Source organism: Rhinopithecus bieti, unplaced genomic scaffold (genome assembly GCF_001698545.2).
Source record: "Rhinopithecus bieti isolate Rb0 unplaced genomic scaffold, ASM169854v2 scaffold_788, whole genome shotgun sequence".
Taxonomy (NCBI): domain Eukaryota; kingdom Metazoa; phylum Chordata; class Mammalia; order Primates; family Cercopithecidae; genus Rhinopithecus; species Rhinopithecus bieti.
This window is the reverse complement of record NW_016803416.1, coordinates 3,489,151-3,505,692: the sequence shown is the minus strand read 5'-3', so window position 1 is coordinate 3,505,692 and position 16,542 is coordinate 3,489,151. Positions and strand designations below refer to the sequence as shown.

At 36.9% G+C, this 16,542-nt stretch overlaps 1 protein-coding gene across 1 annotated transcript in view; it reads left to right on the top strand.

The window, feature by feature from the left end:
* The window catches only part of TAF2 (TATA-box binding protein associated factor 2), a 71,523-nt gene that overhangs the window by 45,801 nt on the left and 9,180 nt on the right, over positions 1-16,542 (top strand). The window contains exons 14-16 of the mRNA XM_017882937.1: positions 4,889-5,118; positions 7,429-7,534; positions 11,084-11,206. Coding sequence (XP_017738426.1) covers positions 4,889-5,118; positions 7,429-7,534; positions 11,084-11,206 — 459 coding nt within the window. The remainder of the gene's footprint in view (positions 1-4,888; positions 5,119-7,428; positions 7,535-11,083; positions 11,207-16,542) is intronic.

Sequence of the window (16,542 nt, the reverse complement as noted above, 5' to 3'; positions counted from 1 at the left end):
CTTGCACGTTATGCACATGTACCCTAGAACTTAAAGTATAATAATAATAATAATAATTTAAAAAAAAGATTCTTAAATAAATAGGTTTATGTTTAATTGAAAATATTTGCCAGGGGCAGTTGTTTTTAAAGGTTTCACATTAATTCACTAGTTTTTTCTTGGGCACTTTCTATTTGCCACTATGCTGTGTTTTCTGTGTATTAACTAAGTATAATGGAAAGAGAGACATAGGAACAGATAAATTATAATATGAAGAGATAGTTGCTAAAGAGAACAAACTATTTGGGGAACCCAAAGAAAGGAGCCATGAACCCTGTCTGGAATGCTAAAATGTTCATGGAGAGGTAGCATTTGAGCTAGCTCTTAATGAATGGAAAGGAGTTTTCCAGCAGGATAAATACATTTTTAGGTGGTAGAATTATATATATAAAAGCCTCATGTTCTGAAGGAGTGTTGAGAAAATAGTATTATCTGGAAAGATAGATTAGGATCTAAATGTGAAGGGCCTGGGGAGTTTAGGTTTTATGCTCTGGGCAATGAGGAACAGGTGTTGTTAGAACCAGGCTGACTTTGGTTAGCTGTGTATGGTAGATTTTTCCACACTGAAAGAAATGATTTTCGTCTTCCAAAGGAATATGTATCAAAATTCAGAACATATGTGATCCTGCCTTTATAGCTTTAAGTAAGATACTGAATTACAGGCCAAAATGACAGTAATTTTAAAATACATTAAAAAATTAAAACCTAAGAATTGGAGATTTTTATTGGTGCTTCATATTTAATTTAAGACATAAATACTTTTGCTGGTCTTGCCTAATTGAGTGTTTTTTTAATATCTGAAGAAACAGATCTTCATTGAGGAGATAGTATCTTTGACTCTTTATCATTATGAAGGGAATTTTAACTGTTGCTTCCACATTGACCTTTAGTGTCTGGCATATTACTATAAGAATGACATGAAAACATGAATTGTTCAAGTCATTGAATGCTGTTTATTTACATCATAATTTTTAATGTTTGGAAATTTACAGCTACACTCAAGGGGGTAGAATGAGGGACAACTTGTAATTCGGTTTGATAGGATTTGCTAGGTTTCAGAGTAAGAAAATAAGCAGTTTTGATATTAACATCAAAAGGTTTCAAAGTTCTGTCCCACCATCTCTCTCTCCCTAATACCTTCCTTCTTAGGAATGGAAATGGTGGAAGAATATTAAAACATATTGATTCATCTGCTTAGGAAATTATATATTATACACACACACACATAAATAGAAATGAATGTGCTGGGTTTTTTTTATTGTAAGATGGACAGAACAGTCAGGATAGTAATACCCAGTGGAAGTTGTATTTCTGGCTTAACTGTGTACAAATTTCTAAGCTTCAGTCATCAATAAGGAGCGCTGGGTTTATTCAGAAGTGTCCTGAAAACTGGCTTTCAAAGTGAGTTTTCTTCTTAGCAGCTTTTTTAGTTGATCAGTTATTTGTTTGTTTGTTTGTTTGTTTGTTTTTGAGATGGAATCTCACTCTGTCACCCAGGCTGGAGTGCAGTGGCGCGATCTCGGCTCACTGCAAGCGCCGCCTCCTGGGTTCACGCCATTCTCATGCCTCAGCCTCCGAGTAGCTGGGACTACAGGCACCCACCACCACGTCCAGCTAATTTTTTTATTTTTAGTAGAGACTGAGTTTCACTGTGTTAACCAGGATGGTCTCGATCTCCTGACCTTGTGATCCTCCCGCCTCGGCCTAGTTGATCAGTTTTAATAGCAGTTACCTTAGAAAATGAAGAGATGATTTTTCGGTAGGATCAGATTTACTATTTTGGTGGTGTTTGTCTCAAGGCACTTTCTGATTTGAACAGACAACATTAATACTGGGTTTCTTCTTGAATGTTGTTGTTCTGATTCAGATAAACAGGGTTGGTCTCAGAGTATCACTGCTAATGAAGACAGGATGAATAGCATTTTTCCTGGGAGGAGAGACTAGTGACTGTTATTTTGTTGTATGTGATCATTCGTCGCCATAAGTCATGGGGAGAAGAGAGGTAGCTGGAAGATTAAAGATGGGTCTTCAGAATACTGTAACTACAGGCAGAAATCAGAGGCTGTTTCAGGGCCTCTCTCTAACGGGATTGATTGACTTGGAATCATCGAATTTTAGACCTGATGAGGGGGTCTTAAAGATCATCTGAGTGAACTACTCTGATCATCTCAGTTATAGCCCAGAGAGCTGACTTGCCCAAGGTCACAGAGCTAACAGGCAATTAATTAGAAGTGTTTTTCTCCCATTCTATCTCTCAACTTAATTGAAATATACTAACGTACTAACATGACAACCATCTTAAGATTTTATTCCATGAATTTGAAATACAATGAAATTTTGGCTTTTATCTCTATTTTTTGCTCTCTCGTAATTTTAACAAAAGTACTACTATTCATTTTTTAGCTCCCTTGTAGTCCCCAATTTTAATATGTAAGTTCATTTTTAGAAGACAGAAAACACTATCAAGAACCTCCCTCAGGAACACAACAGTGGTGTCCATTCCTTTGTCCAAATTAGTAGAAGTCTAGCAAAACCAAAAAGCCCACATAGAAATAAAAAGTAACCAAAATCATATTTGAGGGCTTCAGTGCACTTAGCAGCCTTTACTGTGCTGCCTAATCATCCTTAAGCTGATGTTCAAAAACAAAATAAAAGCCCTAGCTCATCAAAATACACATACTCAATTTGTCTTTTAAAATTAACATATATATTTTTAAATGTTAAGGAATTCACAATTGAATGACTCATTTTGAGATCTTCGACAGCATATAAAAGTTCAGGCTGGTTTTTGCAGCACACATGATTAGGCAATATTGATCTTCAAGATTTAATTTTCTTCCAAACAGCAAATATACTCTAAACTGTTCTTTTTTTTTTTTTTTTTTTTAAACTGATAAAATGGCTAAAATTCACTCCTTTTCTTGTTATACCCATGGATAGAGAGATACAGGGCCAGCTGCTCTGGATTGCTTACTCCTGGCATTTCTTCCCTTCCCCCAGAAGGTTGAGACCCTCTAGCCTTTGTTAATAGAAGCCCCCAGGAATCTGATAACCTCCTCTTTGTGGAACTTTTATATATGTAAAATGCTTTGAGGAGGAAAAATGAATGCCTACAAAATAATACTACCTCAAGCTATTGAAGTGTCCACATATGCATATTCCAGGAAGAGAAAATGGGTTTCCAATGTAAAATTCTTGCTTTTACTGTGTAATGTTTTTTCCATTACTTGGTTCTCTGTAGCTCTTGCCTCTCTCTTGCTTCTGCCAGTGTCATATGTCACGCAACAGCAAAACTGAAAATGTCTCAAGTAGGAATGATGAGAGCTATTTCACAACATTATAGCATGCACAGTGGCCTAGTACAATGCACTATCTAGTATGAAAGTGAATTTACAATTTTTCCTATTGCAGATTGGCATATAATTAATAGTTACCTGTTAGAGTAAATGTGATGAGAATTACTATTAGTTGATAATGTATTTACTTATACTAATATTTGTTGTTGAAAACCACAAAGTTTAATATTTATGATAGCCAAATTTTTTCCTTTTTGTTTCTCCTTTTAAATGTGGTACTCTTTTGAAACAACGGTTCTTGGTAAAAATTAGGTATTTATAGGGCCTTCCTTCCCCCTTCGTCTCTCCCTTCCTTTCTTTCTTAATTTTTTGAGACAAGGTCTCACTCTGTTGCCCAGGTTCGAGTGCAGTGGTGCAATCTTGGCTCACTGCAGCCTCCGCCTCCTGGGTTTAAGCTATTCTCCTGCCTCACCCACCCAGGTAACTGGGATTACATCATGCGCCACCACACTCAGCTAATTTTTGTGTTTTTTAGTAGAGAGAGGGCTTTGCCATGTTGCCCAGGCTTGTTTTTAACTTCTGAGCTCAAGCGATCTGCCCACCGTGGCCTCCCAGAGTGCTGGGATTACAGGCATGAGCCACCATGCCCGGCCAGGCTTATGTTTCTTCTCAAGAAGAATATCCACTTTTCTTCTGTTCACTTGTTCTATGCTCTTCAAGTCATTTAAAATTCTGACTAGAAAACATAGAGGTTGTGTAATCCTAGCTGACAAATTTCATCTTTTCAGTCTATTTGATGACAGTATCTACTGGAGTGTTCTACTGGGGAGAAAAGGAAGGTGAGAAAACCCTGGTATCAATGTGCTGTGATCTGTCATTGCTATGGGGTAAGGTATGACTTGAGACCAAAACTCCTATTTTGGAGATGAAAAAACTGAGACTCAGAGAAATGGAAAGAACTTGCCTCTAGTGTCTGAACTAGGAGAAACTGAACTTCTACCCAGGCAGTTATTTTCTAGTCAAGCCCACGTCTACTGCCCATTGTCATGCTTGTGGTTTGCTTATTTCTGTTATTTAAAAATCAGAAATAAGTTCTCACTACAGTAACACAAATATAAAGGTGTTTAGCAAAATATTTTCCTCCTCTTCAATAAGTCCAATAGTAGTTGTATGGTTTCTTACTATATGTAAAACTTGAAAGTAGTAAGTTCTAGAGATCAGAAAATTTGTTTCCGTGATAGGGAATGCAAAGGCTCATGGAGGCTGTCTTCCTAACAGGCTGTTAATGAAGAGAATCAGACAAGATGAACAGAGAAGGAGTGAATGTGGGATAATTACTGAGGAGAAAGAATAAAAGGAAGATTTAAGGCTATAAAAAATACAATTTTGGAATGTTAGATTTTGGTTCATGTCTAGTATTCATTTTGTAAGATGAAAGGTGTGATAAAGATTTTTCCAGTTATAAAGTTCCTTTTGTTGTACAGGTTCTGGGACAGTTAAAATGTATGAATCAATGTGCATGTTGACTTAATTCTTTATTACGTACTTTTTAGGTACTTCACATGACTGGAGGTTACGGTGTGGTGCTGTGGACTTGTACTTCACACTTTTTGGCCTCAGTAGACCTTCCTGTTTACCCTTGCCAGAGCTTGGGTTGGTTCTTAATCTAAAGGAGAAAAAAGCTGTCTTGAATCCTACCATAATTCCAGAGGCAGTAGCCGTGAACCAAGAAGCTGCAAATAATCCAAGCAGTCACCCACAGCTAGTTGGATTTCAGAATCCTGTAAGAATCACGTGTATTACAGAAGATGTAGTTTCATTATATAGAGCCATCTAGAGAAGAGAACTGTTTCCTGTGAACTAGTGAATTTTATAGCCACTAACACAGTTTCTTGTGTCCTTTTAAAACATGCTGGCTGACATTTGATTAGCACTGTGCAAATTATAAAATGCTACTGGCAACTATAAAACTGCACGTAACAAATGATGTGCTCCTGGTCCCTTTACTCCTATTGTGATAATCTAATGATTTTTTTTTTTATACTTGAGCATAGAATTTCTTCTCTGAGTAGCAAAAGATAGAAATGAATATTTAACCTTTTTTTTTTTTTTTTTTTTGAGACAGAGTTCCATTCTTGTTCCCCAGGCTAGAGTGCAATGGCTCAATCTCAGCTCACTGCGACCTCTGCCTCCTGGGTTCAAGCAATTCTCCTGCCTTAGCCTCCTGAGTAGCTGGGATTATGGGTGATTGCCATCATGCCTGGCTAAGTTTTTGTATTTTTAGAAGAGACGGAGTTTCACCATGTTGGCCAGGCTGGTCTCAAACACCTGACTTCAGGTGATCCACCCACCTTGGCCTCCCAAAGTGCTAGGATTACAGGCGTGAGCCACCACACCCAGCTGAATATTTAACCTATTACATATTAACCCATCTTGTCCCATATGTGTTAATGGCAAGCCATGTGAAAACAGGGGCCTTGTCTTTTTAAAATTATTGCTCTGTGTAATACCTAGCACAGTTCTAAACATACGATAAATGCCTGGCAAATGCTTGTTGAATGAAATAATGAAATAAAGAATGAATGAATGAATGACTAGGTAAATTAATAATCTGCTGATTTGGGAGGAGACTGTGTTACATTTTAAAATGTTTTATATATATATATACACACACACATATATACACACACACACATATATGTTTGTTTGCTTTTAGAGAAGCTTTTATTTCTGCCTTTGTATTATAAAATTACCATTTTGTAGAAAGACTTGTAAGATACATATTAATCATTTTATTGTAATTTAAAGAAATTTTTCCTGAAATTTTTTTTACTGATGACAAAATGTCTCCAATACTTCAAGCTTCATTTTTCACCAATATTTAGACCAGATTACTTGCCTGGCAGTTCCCTACTGGTGTTTTGACACTTTAAATTGCAGATTCTCTCTATGCTAATTAGTAATAGTTCATGTTAAATTTGCTTACTCACCTAAATTTTCTGAAGTATCATCATACTTATTTGTTGTCAATTTAAAATATGTCCTAGAGTTTGGGTTATGAAGAAGTAAGACAAATACTTACATAGAAAAAAAAAGTCTCATTAAAGAGCTCTTTCAGATCTACATATTTATCAACCTGTGAAAATGGATATATTTATAATTCTTGCTCATATATGTTAATTTATCCACATTCACACTGCAGGTTAAGAGGAGAAAATGCATCAAAGGACATGTTCTTTGGGGAAAGCTCTGAAAGTTCACTTAAACACCTCCCTTTTCCCCCTAAAAAAGACCAGCAGACAAGAAAAGATTACATTTATTTTAAGCCCATTGCTGATAATTTCTAGCCACTGGGCATGCTCTAATCTGCATGGTTGCTATAGCTATTAGTTTTCAGCTGTAATATGAGCTACTCGTCTTCAGAAATCTAATTTTGATCTTGAATATTGCCGCAGGAAGATGATCACCTTGCCAAGGAAGCATCATGTAATATATCAGCTCATCAGCAGGGAGTGAAGAGGAAGTCTGATACACCACTGGGGTCCCCACTAGAACCTGGTCAAATACTGGAGAAGAATGAGGATAGCAGTAAAGTCAAACTCAAAATCAGAGTAAGAAATACAGGTTAAACCTGTATTAACAGTGTAGGATATTCACCTTCTTGTAAATCTTTTTGAATACTTGCAGTGGTTTTTCCTTAGCAGGAACACATGCGACAGACTGCATTATAAAACTCAAATGTCCTTCTAAGACATTCAAACCAAATATTTAACTTATATTATCGCATAATTCTTCTCTATTTGGGGGAGGAACTATGTGTGCACGTTTCACCACAACTCATCACTTTTTCCCACAAAATAGGAGTAGATTTTAGTTGCTATTACATTTCCAGTAATTTCTAATTGGAGGCTGGACCACATAATCTTTTCTTTCTCTTAATATCTTTGAAGAAAGAAACTACTTTTTATTTTAAGATTATATGGGGGTATATCCTATGGCCTCTCTGCTACTTTTCCTAAGAGCTAAGAACCAAACATAACATGATGTAATCGTTCTTTTATTCCTCTGTTTTATGTGTGTGTGTGTGTTTTAGTTTTCAAGTTCTCAAGATGAGGAGGAGATTGACATGGATACTGTTCATGATAGCCAGGCCTTCATTTCCCATCATTTAAACATGCTTGAAAGGCCATCAACTCCAGGTAAGATTAGTATTCTGCAATCATTGAAGAGATGGAGACATTGATACCAGTTTTTTAATGTGTGTTACTTTATTTTCAAATGAACAACTATAAAGTTTAAAATTAGCCAGCTTAAAATATTAAATTGTATCAGGTTATAACATAAATTGGCAAAATAACAAATAGAAAAAGTGCTTCTTTTGGCTGTTTTATTTTGGTCTTTTTTAAGTATTTGTTTGTATAAAATCCATCATTCAGATTCTTTCTGGTAGCTCTGATTTCTTTTCTGTGTGTGTATGTTGTAGACTTGACTTCATGTAACCATAGTTACATTAATTTTTTTTAACTGCAGTTAATGCTGCTTGTAGCACCACTTTCTCTTTTTGCCTGCCTGTCTCATATAATATTATGTCAGTCATTTTCATAGGTCATTCAAAAAGCATTATGTTTTCTTTTGAAAATACTACCTAAGGGCTGGGCATGGTGGCTCACGCCTGTAATCCCAGCACTTCGGGAGGCCGAGGCGGGTGGATCACGAGGTCAGGAGTTCAAGACCAGCCTGGCCAAGATGGTGAAACCCCGTCTCTACTAAAAATACAAAAAATTAGCCGGGCATGGTGGCATGCGCCTGTAATCCCAGCTACTCCGGAGGCTGAGGCAGAGAATTGCTTAAACCTGGAGGGGCAGAGGTCACAGTGAGTCGAGTTCGCGCCACTGCATTCCAGCCTGGGCGACAGAGCGAGACTCTGTCTCAAAAAAAAAAAAAAGAAAATACCACCTAAGACAACATAGACTCAATAAACTAAAATTTACCTTGTCATTTCCTTGTTGAAAGGCGTTAGGTTGTTTTCATTTTCATATATTGTAGGTAATTCTGCACTTTATCTTTTGTTAAATTGTGTTTCTTGGATAAATTCCCCAAAATGTATTATTAGTGAAAAGATTAATGTTAGCTATATTGTGAGATACATGTCTTTAGATTTTCATAGCTCTTGATACGTATTGCCATGTTTTTTGAGAGATTATACCAGTTTATATCATAAGCTTTTTCTAATTTTTAATGAATAAAAGCCTTTGATAAAAGTTATGACATACAGTAATAAAACACATATCTGCATACATGCCACCCAAGTTCACATGTACACTATACATCATGCCCGGATGTTTCCTGTATGCTTCATCCCTGGTCCTGTTCTGCCTTTCCACTACAAGTAACTACTATATCGCATTTTCTTTTTTTTCCCCCCCTTAATTTCATTCTGTTGCTTTTCTTTATAGTGTTCCACATGGGTATGTGATCCTGTATGTTTAGTTGCACTTGTTTTTTGAATTTTTTAAGAAATGGTATAACATGACTTGCTTTTTTTTTTTTTTTTTTTTTGAGATGGAGTCTTGCTCTGCCGCCCGGGCTGGAGTGCAGTGGTCGGATCTCAGCTCACTTCAGCTCACTGCAAGCTCCGCCTCCCGGGTTCACGCCATTCTCCTGCCTCAGCCTCCCGAGTAGCTGGGACTACAGGCGCCCGCCACCACGCCGGGCTAGTTTTTTGTATTTTTTAGTAGAGACGGGGTTTCACCGTGTTAGCCAGGGTAGTCTCGATCTCCTGACCTCGTGATCCACCCATCTCGGCCACCCAAAGTGCTGGGATTACAGGCTTGAGCCACCGCGCCTGGCCAGACTTGCTTTTTTTTTACTCGGCATTATGTTTCTAAAATTCTTATTGGTATATAAATTGTAATTCATTAATTTTCTTTATGATCATTATCTGTCATAGCACTTGTCCTCAGTGTAATAATTCAGAACTTTTAGAGTAACTGTAAAATAACTCATGTTTACTGTTTTTGTTTTTTGGGGTTTTTTTTGTTTTTTTTTTTTAAGATGGAGTCTCACTCTGTCACCCAGGCTGGAGTGCAGTAGTGCCGTCTCTGTTGACTGCAGCCTTTGCCTCCTGGGTTCAAGTGATTCTCTTGCCTCAGCCTCCCAAGTAGCTGGGACTACAGGCGCGCGCCACTGTGCCTGGCTAATTTTTGTGTTTTTAGTAGAGACAGGCTTTTGCCATGTTGGCCAGGCTGGACTCAAACTCCTGACCTCAAGTGATTTTCCTGCTTTGGCCTCCCGAAGTGTGGGGATTATAGGCGTGAGCCACCCTGCCCTTCCAGGTTTACTTTTTAATGCATTTCTTTTATTATGGGTATGACTGTTTATCTCTTTTTTTCTGGGTAATGTTTCTGTTTTTTTGTTTGGAAATCCTTTTCATTGCCCATGGTTGTTGTATTTTAGGATGTTTACATATGAATGAGATTTTTTTCTCTTTTGTTTTTAACATGTTACATTTGTGCTAAAGACCTTATTACTCCTGTTGCTTTGCTTTTTATTTGGCTTTTTGTTTTAATTTTATTTATGAGACCTAAATTATTTTTTCATTATCTAGTAATCTAAGATGAGCTACTAGAATTTGAGAACTTGCTGCAGGTAGGATATGAATCTAAGATACATTTGAAGACTGATAGGTCATGAATTCTTTTGGTTTTATAGTTGAAGCTTAACAGTTATTTTATCTATTCTGTCCATTTAAGTAGACAAGTAGAGAGATGCTAAGTGACTTGCCCTGGATGACATACCCAGGTAGTGGCCAACTAAGGGCTAAATCTTAGGACAAGTGAAGGAATGTGACAAGTGAAGGAATTAAGACATAAAGAGATAAAATATCTTACTCAGAATGTATTTCTGATTTTTTTGATAAGTTTGGGATCAAAACCTCAATCTCCAGATTCCACTACAGTGCTGGTCACATTACGCAATTAGACCATTTTCTGTTTTAAATGTCTTCTGTAGTCCCTAAACTATCTTGGATCTATTTGTTGAGTAAATTTTATAATGGTATTTGTTACCAAAATTTGGGGGGCTGGGCAAACTACTCTATACAGAGTTTCACATAAATAATAAAACATATGAAATGGTTCCTGCCCCAGAGTACAGGGATTAATTTATATGTTCAGGAAGTCATTCAAGCTTATTGCCTCTCTTGAATGCTTATTCTACTCAGACTTAAGCTTACAGGAACCATGACAAAGGATTAAATTAAATGAGATTTTTAGTAGTTTTAAAATAGTTTGTTTTTTTTTTTTTCTTCTAAAGACACAGAGTTGCACTCTGTGGCCCAGGCTAGATTGCAGTGACATGATCATAGCTCACTCCAACCTCGAACTCCTGGGCTCAATACATCCTCCCACCTCAGCCCCTCAAGTAACTAGGACCACAGTTACATGCCACCATACCTGGCTGATTTTATTTATTTATTTATTTTTTTGTAGTAGAGATGTGGTCTCACTGTGATAGCTAGGCTGGTCTTGAACTCCTCGCCTCAAGCGATCCTCCCTCCTCAGCCTCCCAAAACATTGGGATTAAAGGTGTGAGCCACTCCACCCAGCTAGTATCCTTTCAACTGTTAGAATTTTACTGTGGATGAACTGTTTCTGTCTTTAAGGCTAGTTTATAAAAACCTGTCAACCTTTTTTTTCTTTTGGGAAACAAAGAAATAAATCTCTCTTTTTTCTCGTTTGGCATTTTAGGGCTCTCGAAATATCGGCCAGCTAGCTCCCGATCTGCTTTAATACCGCAGCACTCAACAGGCTGTGACAGCACACCCACCACAAAACCCCAGTGGAGTTTGGAACTTGCACGGAAGGGAACAGGTAAAAATAATTAATCAGAATTAATATTATTTTGTTGAAGAACAAATCTATAAATGTAATAAAGTTACTTCATCAACTTTAAAAAACCCTTTAAAATTATAGATCTTAGGATGTGGCTTTTTTTGTAATACATTGAGCCTATATTATCTAACTTTAAAGACTATTTTAAAATAGACTTTTCTTTTTCAAAAGTAATGTATTCCTCTTATAGAAAACTTGGAAATAACAGAAAATTAAGTGAGAAAAAAAAATATCCCCCATAGGCCATTTAAAGATAATTTAAAAGATAATGCCATTTAATTATAATGAACATTTTGCTCTTTCTTTGCCATGCTTTTTCTAAGAATATTATGACAAATGCCAACTTCAATAGAAACCATTTAATTTGTACCTTTATAAAAAAGATATAAAGGCATGAAATAAAAAATCAACCACTTATCCCCCACTCATATAATTGGTGATTCATTCATGAAGACTTGATGCTGTATTCCCTTATATCATTTCACAGTAATTGGGCTTAAGTTTGTGAAATGTAATTTAATTCAGATGTGTTTGTTACCTATTCTGTTTCACATTGTTTTCTACTTATTCTGTTTCATCACTTACAAAGAGAGGATTATAATCCAAATGAAGTGCAAACGTTTGATGCTGATGAACTACCGTGAAACAAAGGTTCAGTCCTCAAAATCTGAAGGAACAGGGAGTGAAAAAACAAGATACATAAGCAATCATTTTAAAGAATAGTTTTCCAGAAGTAGACAGACTTTACAGTCTGTGAACTTCTGATTATATTCCAGTTGATGGATTTTGCTTATATAAATTATGTTTTTATCTAATATTTTAAAGAGTGCCGTTTATTGCTTTGAGGAGCTTATGAATCAACTGTTATTAATAGGGGACTTCAGGCAAAAGCAGCACGTTAAACTGTTTTGATGTTGAAACCCCTCGGACTGTTGATTACTTACCGTTCTTTGTGTGTTCTATGCATTTATTGAAATAGATTCACCCAAAATATGTTTCAGAAGGAAATCAGCTGGGGACTTTTGCCCTTACTTTAATGAGTGAATTTTGATATTTCTTCGCCCTTCCAGAATTTTGTATTCTTTTGGTTTTGTTTTGGTTTTGGTATAATTTTACTTTGTTATCATTATGCTTATTGAAATTTTACTAGATGTAAAGAATTTTCTACATTTTTAAAAATTATAAAGCTTAGAGAATTTCAAACTCCTTGACACAGTTTGAGGATGATGCTTCTGCTTACCTTTAAAAGAAAAAATTCTCTCTGAATTTCCAAGAGTCTAATCAATTTCTGTTCCAAAACAGAATACGTTTGGTTTTCTTAGCAGTGTGGCACATTAACCTATGTAGAAGCAAATCTGAACACTTTTTTTGTGCCCACCAGTGTGCCTTTTTATCATTGTTCCTTATTGCTTTTAAAAATACATTTTCACTTTTTTTCAGGTCTGTCTTTATAGGCTTTTAGTTCTCATGGCATCATATGGGAAGACTGGGGAGAAAGAAACACAGCCCTAATGGTGGGGAATAGGAACGCATTAACATTTTAATTTTGGCTGCTATTAGTGTAGGGTCCTTTCTTGGCATGAGGCAAAAATATATACCAGTTAGATGGACTGATCTAGTAATCTTAACTTTGAATATATTCTTTAATGTGACTGTAATTTCCTTTAAATGTGTTTTTGCTATTCAGTACTCTGAGGCCAATGAGCAAGTCTTAAAATTCAACAGTGATATTATAAGAATGTAGAAAACCTTCATTTTACAAATAACAGTGTTTTGAAGGTTTATTTGTAAATATATTTATTTTGGAATTTTGAATGCAGTTTTTCTATAGGTAATTTTTTCTTTTCTTTTCTTTTTTTTTTTTTTTTTGAGACAATATCGCTCTATCACCTAGGCTGGAATGCAGTGATGCGATCTTGGCTCACTGCAACCTCTGCCTTCTGGGTTCAAGTGATTCTCATGCCTCAGCTTCCTGAGTAGCTGGGATTACAGGCGTGCATCACCACACCCGGCTAATGTTTTTTTTCTTTTTTAGTAGAGACAGAATTTCACTATATTGGCTAGGCTAGTTTCAAACTACTGGCCTCAAGTGATCACCAGCCTCAGCCTCCCAAAGTGCTAGGATCGCAGGCGTGAGCCACCAGGCCTGGCAACATTGTATTTGTTAAGTAACTTTCCCAAACTAGCCGGACGAAAACCTTACAACTCCTACCATACATCAAGAATACAAATATCAGAGGCCGGGCGCGGTGGCTCAAGCCTGTAATCCCAGCACTTTGGGAGGCCGAGACGGGTGGATCACGAGGTCAGGAGATCGAGACCATCCTGGCTAACACGGTGAAACCCCGTCTCTACTAAAAAATACAAAAAACTAGCCGGGCGTGGTGGCGGGCGCCTGTAGTCCCAGCTACTCGGGAGGCTGAGGCAGGAGAATGGCGTGAACCCGAGAGGCGGAGCTTGCCGTGAGCTGAGATCCGGCCACTGCACTCCAGCCTGGGCGACAGAGGGAGACTCTGTCTCAAAAAAAAGAATACAAATATCAAACCTAGCCCTTGTGTGTATTGATGTTTCTGTGAGAAGATTCACTCAGAGCTCCAACTTTTGGGATATGGGAAGCACAACTTTAGCCTAACCCAAGTTAAGTCAAAATGACAGTGAAAAAGGAATTTCTTCTCTTCCTGCCTCCCAGCAGGAGCTGAAGATCTCTTACCATGGCAGCCACCTTTCTTGGGGTTGAGAGTTGCCCTTTCTTGGAGCTGAGAGTTGTGGGTTTAGGAGGGAGACAGCACTGGTGAGGGAAGCTGTGACTTCTCTTCAGTCTCTAGGGATTCTAAATTAGAGGTCACAAATGAGGTTTTTTGGCCCATATCCAGTTCATCAAGCTGAGGCATCTTCCTGTAAGTCTCACAAAAGTTTTTTAACCAGATAACTAAAAATAAAGAGGTTACACAGAAAAATATGGATTTCCTTTTACTCTGATGGAGACATTCGGGAAACAAAGAAAAAAGAAATTCTGGATTTATAGCTTTTCTTGAAAAAGAGGGAGAGGCCCTTTTAGTAAGGCATGTGATCTCTTATGCTGCACCCAGTAGTCTGTTTACTCATTTATACTGTTCCTCAGGCAAAGGCTTTTGAGTTTCCAGCCTCTGCTTTTTATTTTATTTTATTTTATTTCATTTTATTTATTTTATTTTATTTTATTATTTTATTCATGAGTTGAGATGAAATCCTAGATGGCCCCCTTAGAGCCAAGGAGCCAAATGATAATTGAGAACTGGAATGTGTTACAGACCTTGTCTAGGAGGGATAGAAAAAGAATGTGTGTTTAAAGAAGAGACGGAAACTGTTTAAGTAGAGGACATGTTATGGTTTACTTTTTAACCTTGCTTCCCCAGTTTTCCCTTTCCTTGCATTTGATAGTAGAATATTTTAGGGCAGGATCATATGTGGGTATTAGATTAAGCCATTGGGATGAGAAGGGAGAAATGGCAAGAGTATTTTCCTTCATTACTTTATTATTTATTTTCCTTTTCCTGAGGTAAGGAAAGGGATACAGAGAAATGGCCATTATGGTTCCCATGGTTTTAGGGATGAACATACAATATTCTCTCCCTTCTCACCACAGCAGCTCCCTGTCTACTACGGCAGAGCCTGAGGTGACTGGACTGTCTCCCAGGTTGCTGTAGGGATTGCAGTGCTGGAGAGGAGAGGCCAGGCAAGGGGAACAAGGAGCAAGGGAATTCCCTAGTGGTTTTTGTGGGAAAGAAGCAGAGAGTTTCTGCAGCTGCCTCGCTAGGGCTGCAGTATTATGTAATGCCTTCTTGCATAAGTCAGAAAAACACAATTCTGGTAAATTTTTTAATTAAAAAAAAAAAAACACAACTTTTTTACAGCTTGAGAGCTTGCCCTAGAGGTCTTTCTTTTGAAACTAATATGGAAAACAGACTTTGATTTTTTTATCCTTAAATTATAATGATATAACTCTACATTTTTTTACAGTGATCTAAACAATCTGCAGAACAGAACTTACACCTTTCCTAATAAAAACTGCAGGTTTTGTGTTAAATTTAAACATATACCTAAGGTGAATGAATTTACTGGAATTAGCAGATTATTCACGGTTTCTTATCAGCACTTTCATCACATGGGCTGAAAAGCTTCCACATTAGACTTACATTAAGTACCTCTTTCTGTTTGTTTTACATTTGTTAACTCGACTGCAGCTAACCGTTATCCATGGTGCATTTTATTTGGTCTCCAGGAAAGATTTTACATTAGTAGAACAATACAACTCTGAACATCTCTTTTGTTCTTTCCATATAACATGAAATAGGAAAATTTTTTTATTGTGAACTAAATGTATCTCCTTTCTCTGATGTATTTGCTATTTAGAAGAGTGACGTGTATTTCACCTTAGTAAAAGGACTTTCATTAGCCTAAAGATGAGTGGTGCCTGTGGATGGACAAGTTAGCAGGCATCTTGTAAACCCGTGAAAGGATATGTGAAATTATGTGTGTAAATGTTTGTATCAAGGGATGGTAATATATGTATTGTCTTGATAGTTCTGGAGATGACCTCATTATGCTCCTGTGAAAGTAAACTTTTGTGTGTCCCAAATCTAATTATAAGGAAATTACACTTTCTTACCACCTTAGATTAGACCTGGTAAACATTATTTAGGAAAGATAGATAATAAGCAAAACATATATATGTACATATATAGAGAGAGAAAAAGAATATATAAACATATATTCTCTATATAGAGAGAGAATAAATAAAACATACTATATATATATATACACAATTGTATATATAATATATATACTTACACTACATACAATTATAGTATATAGTATACAATTATAGTAAATAGTATAAATGAAAACTTAAGAGCTAAAGGTTGTTGGTGATGATAGGGTAGCACAGATCATTTGTTCTCCTGTTACTGCCAATTAATATATTTGTATAAGTGTCTTTTCACATATGCATGAGCATATTAATGGGATTAAATTTCTAGAAAACTTGCTAAAGGAATATAAGCATGTAACACTTTCACGGTATTGCCAGATTGCTTTAATTTCTCCTTTAAAAAAAAGCTTTGGGCCAGGCACGGTGGCTCATGCCTGTAATTCCAGCACTTTGGGAGGCCAAGGTAGGTGGATCATTTGAGGTCAGGAGTTCAAGACCAGCCTGACCAACATGGTGAAATCCCACTTCTACTAAAAATACAAAAATTAGCCGGGCGTGGTGGTACGCATCTGTAATCCCAGCTACTTGGGAGGCTGAGGCAGGAGAATCTCTGGGAGGCGGAGGT